This window comes from Suncus etruscus, chromosome 8 (genome assembly GCF_024139225.1).
Source record: "Suncus etruscus isolate mSunEtr1 chromosome 8, mSunEtr1.pri.cur, whole genome shotgun sequence".
NCBI lineage: Eukaryota > Metazoa > Chordata > Mammalia > Eulipotyphla > Soricidae > Suncus > Suncus etruscus.
Genome location: NC_064855.1, coordinates 93,733,863 through 93,743,087, shown reverse-complemented (window position 1 = coordinate 93,743,087; position 9,225 = coordinate 93,733,863). Strand labels below are relative to the sequence as shown.

Here is a 9,225-nt window from a genome sequence, read left to right as displayed (position 1 = left end):
TCTTATTAACTCATTCATTTTTGTATCACTACTTGGCTTTTGCTAAAATTCACAAGGTAAACTAAATGTGTTACATAAGAAATTGTATAATGGCAGAATGGTCTCTTATATGTGGAATAAAAAGAAACATAATGATGAAATACATAATAATATGATGGACTACATAAACATAATATAAATAAACATAATGGTGAAATAATGAATATTCAAAGGCAATAAAAATAAAGAACATGAAAAATGGATTTCAATAGTAAACACACCACTTAAAAGAATTAGAGGATAGGAACTCCCCGAGGGACGCGGGCCGAGAGCGCAGGGCCCGGCCTGGCTCCGAGCCTGAGCCCGCCGGACGGGAGGCGGCCCAGCCGCGGGCTCGGCCTCGGCCCCAGCCCCGCCAGCATGGCCGGCCGGACCGTGCGGGCCGAGACCCGGAGCCGGGCCAAGGATGACATCAAGAAGGTGATGGCGACCATCGAGAAGGTCCGGCGATGGGAGAAGCGCTGGGTAACCGTGGGTGACACTTCCCTTCGGATCTTCAAGTGGGTGCCAGTGGTGGACCCCCAGGAAGAGGAGCGCCGGCGGGCAGGTGGTGGGTCAGAGCGATCCCGGGGCCGGGAGCGGAGGGGCAGGGGCGCCAGTCCCCGCGGAGGTGGCCCGCTTATCCTGCTCGATCTCAATGATGAGAACAGTAACCAGAGTTTCCATTCGGAAGGCTCCTTGCAGAAGGGAACTGAGCCCAGCCCTGGGGGCACCCCCCAGCCCAGCCGTCCTGTGTCACCTGCTGGACCACCGGAAGGGGTCCCAGAGGAAGCTCAGCCTCCACAGCTGGGTCAGGAGAGAGATCCTGGGGGTGTAACTGCAGGAAGCACTGATGAACCCCCAATGCTGACCAAGGAGGAGCCAGTTCCAAAATTGCTGGAGGCTGAGGCCCCTGAAGCTTACCCCGTCTTTGAGCCAGTGCCACCTGTCCCTGAGGCAGCCCAGGGTGACACAGAGGACTCGGAGGGCGCCCCCCCCATTCAAGCGCATCTGCCCAAATGCCCCTGACCCCTGAGAAGCCGCCTGCTTGTCCTGTCACCCCTGGGGCCCCTTTGGCTTTTTACGAATAAAGACCCTTTTATAAAAAAAAAAAAAAAAAAAAAAGAATTAGAGGATAGGACGGGGCAATGTTTGTGATAAAGGAAGTGTTTAACTTTGAGGAAGGGTTGGTGTTGAAAGGGGACAAAATGTAATGTATAAAACCCTTCTGCAACACAATACAAAATAATTAAAACAAAAACAAAACAGTATCTCATAGAAACAGGTTGTTGTGAAGAAAATGGGACTTGGGGGAATTTGTAGAGGGAAGTGGACACTGGTGAAGGGACTGTATGTCAGAAATGCAGCTAGAAACTCAGCATAACTAACTATAATTTCATTGTGTTTAAATTATTATTATTTTTGTTTTGTTCTTGGTCCACACCAGGCATTGCTCAGGGGTTACTCCTGGCTATGTGCTCAGAAATTACTCCTGGCAAGCTTGGGACCATATGGGATGCTGAGAATCGAACCCAGGCCCATACTAGGTTGGCAGCATGCAAGGCAAAAGCCCTGCAGCTGTGTTATTGTTCTGGCCCTGTGTAAAAATTATTAAGAAAAAGAAAAGAAACTGTGTAATGATATCTTCTTATGTTGCTTGTTAAAGTATCTTATTTTATTTGTGTGTGTGTGTGTGTGTGTGTGTGTGTGTGTGTGTGTGTGTGGTTCTTACATCACTGAACTAGAAAAGTAAAAAAATAAAGTGTATTTCACATTGTTACAATTGAGAAGTAACACTGTCAAAATGTAGGCCTGCTTACCCTGCAGACCTTTATCTCCAACAGTCAGATCATTTTTCTATCAGTGTACATGCTTGTGGCTTGGTCAAGGTCTCAGGAACTAAGAACTCAAGAGTCTCATTAGCAGGTCAGCTAATGTTGGTTCTCTCAGAATCTTGGCCTAGTTCTTTGGTCTTTGAGAAACTGAGCCTCAGTGTTGCTTCTCGTATTTACTGTCTTTAAACAGGGAATCCTGCATTACTTTCTCATTGTTCCTTAAATTTCCCTTGATATTTATTTGTCAGTCTTCTCAGGTCTGAATTCTGCCCAAATCCCTTCTGCCCAAAGCCAAGGCATGAGAACTAGACTCCAGATCTTTCATGTCAGACTCTTATCTCTACCTAATTTCCTTGATTTTCATCTCCTATCTGGCACCAGAGCCACACAGAATCTCTTCTGTGGAACTGTGTTCTCTCTGCTGAGAATCTTCTCATGGTTGTTCACAGCACTGGCCTTGTCTTTTCCATACAAACACTAGTATGAAACTTCTGACTATTTATTATATTCACCCCTAACCTAGTCTAAAGCATATCATACTATATGCAAGATGTCATATCAACTGCTATTTTTATATATTAGTGTAACTTTAGAATTTATCAATCTTGATAAAAAACATTTCCATGAAATGAAATTTGCTCATACATGACTAGACATGGGGAATATCATGCTCGGTGAAATGATTCAGAGGGAGAGGGACAGACATATAATGATCCCACCAATGTGTCATATAAAAAAATCCAAGAGAAACAGTGTAAGAATAATACCCCAAAACAATAGAAACAAGGGCAAAGAGGATTAATTCCTAGTAGGAAGCTTACCACAAAGAACAGGGAGTGGGCAGGGGTGGGATTAGGACAAAGAAGGAACCTTCATGACATTAATAGTTAGAAATGATTACTCTGCACTGGTGAAGGGGGGTATTCTTTTTATGACTGAAACCCCAACTACAATCATGTTTGTAAACACAGTATTTAAATAAAGATATTATTTTTAAAAAAAAAGAAATACAGATGGCTAAAAAAAACAGGTGTCTTTTTTTTTTTTTTTAAAAAAAAGCTCAACATTACTAATTATGAGGGAGGTTAAAAAAAAAGAAATGATTACTCTGGATAAGAACTCGATGCAGAAAGGACGTAAAATGTTATGTATGGTACCTTTTCAAAGGACAAATACAAATTCTAATGAAAGTGAAAATGAAAATTCAAAGAACATTGTATTTCATTCCTTACAACTAGGCTGGGGCAAAGAGGCTCGAGAACATTAGAGCAGCTCAGGAAGTCATTTCCTGTGGAGCTACCTCAATACTGTGAACTGGGGTTAAAAACGCACATTGCTTTGACAGTGCACATCACACAAGGTGCATATCTCGAGATGCTTGCCTCCACAGTGTAAGCCCAAGCTTGGGCTTTGATGAATACTGAAAGCAGAAATCAGACCCTTGAAATGAATTTCTGAAGAAGAGCTTAAGGGTTCAGATTCACTGCTCCTATCATTAAAATGCTTGCTCTCTTTTAAGAAAACCCTGTTCCCTTTAAATCAGAGAAATTGAGAGCCAGAAGGCACCTTAGAGAACATTCCTTATTCACCTAAATGAGAACTTGTTGCTAACTGGGTCTGAGGTTTAATAAGCAAGTTCTGAACAAGCCTGTGGCATTTTGCCAAATGCTCCTGGGTTCTTACTTTTTTTCCCCTTTTCACTGAACTTTCTGAATGGATTTTTTTTTAATGCACTGAAAGTTCCTGCTAACCACTCTTTGCCAGGCTACTCTAAACAACTGGAGACTTACTCAACAAGAAAATAAAGGAAAATAATAGGTTATTTCTAAATAATGACATTGGGTCAGCTTGGAAATATGTCTTTTTGCAACAAAACAGCCTTTGCAATTATAGATAGGATTCTACAACAAAGCAAGTTGTGTTCCGTGTTAAGTGATACTGAAAGGACTGTTCTGTAAGATGACCCACATTCCCACAGCCCCTTGGATCAGAAAAACTGTTTATAGTGGAAGAAGTAAGATGTAATTGCTGTGTAGATCTACTCTACAGGGTAGCAATTATGCTCCTAGCTTTTGGATATTTTTCTCTGTGGTTCAGAAATCTAGAATTTCAGCTTTTAAAAAAAATGTTTAAAAACCCTACATATAACATGAAATCTGAGAGATGAGTTTATACAAGACACTTGTATAGAATTTCTGAGCCCAAATTCAACTATGTATGGGAATAGGGCAGTGAGGGAGAGGACTTCGCCACACCAAATAATTTTCAGAGAGCAGCATGGAATTAATCTACATGTTGAATGAGTTGAAATATAATTCTACTATCTTCTGACAAACAGGTTAGTTTCCACAGTGAGAGGGCTCTTCCAGGATCCGTCACTTCCACCCCCACACCAACCACATATTTACACTCCAACTGCCTGAGACCAGGTTATTTCCAGTGCTTCTGACTGACTAGATATAAATAAATGATTCCTTCCCTCAGGCCAGTTGAGTTAGGGTAATTGGCTATAGCAACTCATAAAACTCAGAAACACATTTTATTAATTGTCTGTGGTCTATTATAAAGGCACTATAAATGACACAAATACATATCCAGATGCAAGAAAAACATAGGACAAGATATCTGGCATGGGCAGAGCTTTCAGGCCTTCTTTATACATGTGATTTATTCTATCACTATTTCCACATTGACCTGCTTGAGCTTTCTGAACTGTGTCCTTTCAGAATGCTGTGGTGGCTTTATTGCTTAGAAATGCTTGATTGATTGGCCATTGGTGATTGTCTCAACCTCCAGGCATTTTCCTTTCCCTTTGGTCTAGGGATCTGGCTATAAGTTCCAACTTTATAAACTTGCCTTTGATAAGCAACCCCCATAGCACTGAGCTTCTAAAAGTCATCTTATTAACATAATAAAGACACCTTAATCATTCTCTTTACTCAGGAAATGCCAAGGGTTTTAGCAGCTGTGAGGCAGAAGCCTGGAATGAATATCAAATACATATGGAAAATACATTTTTGTCATCAGAAGAACTAAATATATTATTTTTCATAAACTATAATTTTGCAGCATTGCATATCATAGTTTCCATATGTCTCACTACAAAACTTCATGATAGTGGTGGAAGTTAGGTTTTCTTATATGTGAAAGTTTTAGAATTAATATTTTTTAGAATTGTTTTGGCATAGCTTTAGCTAACTGCAGTCTCTTGACTGGTATATATTATTAGACCCAAACTGCTTAGGAAGATGTAGAATAAGAACAATATTGCTATGAGTGCATTACCTATTTGTGTTGACTTTTTTCATTCTTATTCTTTTTTATTTTTTTTTGTTTTGTTTTTTGTTTTGTTTTTTTTTTGGGTCATACCCAGCGATGCTCAGGGGTTACTCCTGGCTGTCTGCTCAGAAATAGCTCCTGGCAGGCACGGGGAACCATCTGGAACACCAGGATTCAAACCAACCACCTTTGGTCCTGGATCGGCTGCTTGCAAGGCAAACACCACTGTGCTATCTCTCTGGGCCTTTTTTTTCATTCTTCTATAAACTCTACTGAAAGCAAAAATATTGCCTACACAACCTTAACTATCTCTAAGCATTAAAACTAGCCCGTGGTGCATAGAGAAATGCTCTATCTTTGTGATAACTGGGAAAATTGCAGCATTAACATGTGATAAATCACTAATAGACGCTTGGAGATTGAATCTTCATATTTCTTGTTTATTGTAGATTAAGTAGGTTTTATATACTGCGTTAGTTTAGTAGTTGCTAAGAAAATGCTAGTTTTCTTCTTTGCCTTTATGTACTTGTAGAGATGTTATAGGAAGGTGTCTGAGGATAGATGTAAGGTGAAATAGGAGATAAATTAGGAGTTTTCCACTGTCATGAAGATTTATGACAATGGACAATGCAACTGGTGTCAAATCCATTCCAATATACTGATGAGGATTGTTATACTTTTTCTAGCTTACTTATATCATTATCTCTATAAAGAAATTCTAGAGAATGAAACAATAGAACAGTGGAAAGGGTGCTTGCCTTATATATGCTCATCCCAGGTTCAATTCCTGGAACCCTATAGAGTCCTCAGATCCTGCCAGGAATGACCCCTGAGATCACAGCACTGAGTAATGTCAGGTGTGGCCCCCCCAAAAACCAAAAAAATTTTGAATTTCAAGTACCTTATAATAAACTTTGTTAAGTTAAACTTTATAATTTTTATAATTTTCTTAATAATATACTTAATAATTATGTAGAAAAATACTTTATAATAAACTTTATAATTTATTAAGTAAGTTATAGTAAACTCAAATAATTTATAATAAAACTTAGGCCAACATTTGCCTATATTTTATTTGGTCCATATGAAATTCATATTTTGCCTGATCCATATAGGAGTCGTAACCTTTCCAAGTGAAATTGAAATTTAAGCTTGGAATTTAAGAAATTAAGGAGTTCAGAGGAAATACTGAAAGTTGTGTTTTTCTATATCCCATCATTTGATAACATTTACAAAGTATTATTTTGCTACATTTTTACACTGGAACTATTTTGATGAATGATTACGAACTCAGGTTTCAGTGGGAAGAATATTACTAGATCATAGACTGAGTGCTATGGAAAAACACTATCTTACGTGGGAAACTTTTCTAGAGAATGTGCCCTTAAATAATATTTAAACTACAGCCTTTAGAAAATTCCTTGACTAAAGAATATTATAGTTTCAAAAATAGTTACCAGATATAGGTAAGAAACACAAAAGAAGAAATTGCTTCTTTCACACAAAGGACCCAGGTGGTGTGTTCCATGTGTATGACTGAAATAGTGTCACTAAAGTTTTAGTCTTGTGGAGACTACAGGAATTAGATAGGACCTGGTTGAGTTTCTGATGAGCTTTCACGACTTTCCTGCCTGTTTTAAGTCCTGGGGTAGATACCCAAGAATGAAATTGTTGGGTCATATGGCAGCTCAATTTTTTTTTAATTTTTTATTTGTAATTATGAGAACAAGGATGCAAAGAAAGAGGACAAGGTAAAGTTACAGTGGAAGGACAATACATAACATATTTCTCAGAAGTCCCCTTGCTGATATCCCAACTTTGAAATTTCATCCAAAGAACATTAAGATTGTAACACACTATAATATTTCTTAACAGCACACAAGGCAATCTAAAGCCATAAAACTTACATAACTCCTTAAACATTACAGGCATAGCATTTTTTTTTACATTTCCATATTCATGCATATTAGCTTAAGTTGACCTCAAATCTTAACTGGGTTCTTTTTAAGGATTAGAGTCAAAGGAGCACAGCAAAAATGGTGTTAGAGTGGCAATTGTTGTTTGCATAGGCCCACCAAAATATGAGGGACATGGAAAGAAATAACCTTGGCCTAAATACAAAAAGACCCGACCCCTGAAGGTTCCTGGCACAAGACCAACTCTAGGCTCCAGGCAAGCTAGATCGTCCAATCCAAGACATTGTCTGTAGTGCCAACACACTTATATTTTTCACACAGTCTCTGTTGTTGGTATCAAGCTTCTGTATTTAAGATCCTGGAATCTGTATATCCAACATTGAAGTCAGGATGTGGAGCGTCCTCTGGTTTCACCTTACAATCAAAGGGCAATGCAGGGAGCCCTGTCCTGTAAGCAAATCGTTGTTGTTGTTAAGTCTTCTCAGTGTTAATGGAAGTCTCTTTTGAGCAGGACAATGTCTGAGCAGTGTAGAGTCTTCCTTGGTAGAGGATTGCTTCCAGGTGATGCTATAGACCAGCCTGGTTGTTTTGTGGATGGCTTCCCTGGTTCAGGGGAATGCCCTTTCTTCTGAGGTCTGTGCCAGGTCGTTATGTCAATGTTCAGGGTGTAAGGTCCCTTTGCACTATAAGATTAGTCTGTACCAATCTCTATTAGATAGGATCTTATTTATATGTATAGTATTTTCCCATTTTAATGTGCCTATGCAAAAAAGGAGCAATGCCACGTGGTGTTCTTGGCCCATAAGGGGGTGATAAGAACAATTATGGTTCAATCATAAGCATTAATCTGGGGGACTCTTTCTCTAAGATTCCTTGTTAATCAGCTCAAAAAGAGAAGAAGAAAAGCGGTTAGAATCGTCACTATATAAGACAACATTTAGTAAGAATTATAGCTGTCAGAGAAAAAAAACCAAAATATTCTAAAGAAATACGTGTCCATTTTATGTATCTTGAAACAGTTTGGGGTTGTTACACACAATGCACGGCTTTGGTCTGTGATAACGCTTGTACACTACTGATTAAAAAGAGTAATGTAGATTAGAGATGTTTGGGGGGGATAGAGAGTAAAGGAATAAAAAAGAGCTTTGTAGGGATGTGGGAAAGGGCACGATACATAATAAAGATTCTGGATACGTAAAAAGTAACATAACAGTAGGAATACACTTAATATATGAAGTACGCGTGGGGGCGCTAGCCCCCGCGCGGTTCTGCAGTTTTGGGATGCAAAGGGCGGGATTTCTCCCCCGCCTCCCCCCAGGGCCCGATTAACCAGGCGTGGCCCTGAAGACCCACCAGGTTTGGGGGGATCTTGGCCCCCTGGACTAGGAGTTCAGCCCAGGGGACCTGTGGCTAGCTGTCCTGCCCAGAGCCCCCCACATATCAGTCAAACACCCAGAAATCCTGGCATGTGGAGTGGTCTGAGCCCAGCCGTGGCAGCTCAATTTTATGTTTACTGAGAATTCTCCATAACCGTTTTCGCAGGGGTTGAACCAGAGAATATTCTCACTGATAGTGAATGAGGTTCTTTTTTTTTTTTTCACCACACCTCTTCCATTATAATAGTTCTTTGAGACAGGACTACAAGAACTCATGGATCTTTAATCAGAATGAATTTTCACTCTTTCAGAAATGAGCTTTCACTTCTTCACTGTAAGTGAACATTCACTCTTTCAGGTCAAAGAAGAGGAAATCTAAAAAGCTTTAATCCAGAATTCATTTTCTGTTCTTTCTCAAAAGAAAGAACAAAAGGAGTAGACATATGTATATAGAAAGCCAAGGCACTGGGCTGCAGCGATAAAACAGTGGTGGTGCTTGCCTTACATTCAGCCAAACTGCAACAGACCTGGGTTTGATTCCCGACATCCCACATGATCCCTAAACTTGCCAAGAGAAAGCACACTACTTTGATGTGGGGGTTAGAGTTATACCTAACATATTAGGTGTAAAATTTTTATGGAATAATTTCTCAGAGGCACTAAATATTTATGAATGGGTTTGAAATTATTTTTGCGTTGGGACAGGTAGCTACATCCCATCTATAATTAACATCTCATTATACATCTGGGCAGGTTGGTGTGATGCTAAGTTGTATTTCAGCCTTAAGGCAAAGGTAAAAT

General features: G+C 39.7%; 1 protein-coding gene across 1 annotated transcript; it reads left to right on the top strand.

Annotated features, from left to right (window-relative positions):
• The first annotated feature begins 290 nt into the window (after positions 1-290).
• LOC126016466 (B-cell CLL/lymphoma 7 protein family member C-like) lies at positions 291-1,146 on the top strand. The gene has a single exon (XM_049779038.1). The coding sequence runs from the start codon at positions 400-402 to the stop codon at positions 1,045-1,047; it is 648 nt and encodes a 215-aa protein (XP_049634995.1). The 5' UTR covers positions 291-399; the 3' UTR covers positions 1,048-1,146.
• Positions 1,147-9,225: the final 8,079 nt, after the last annotated feature.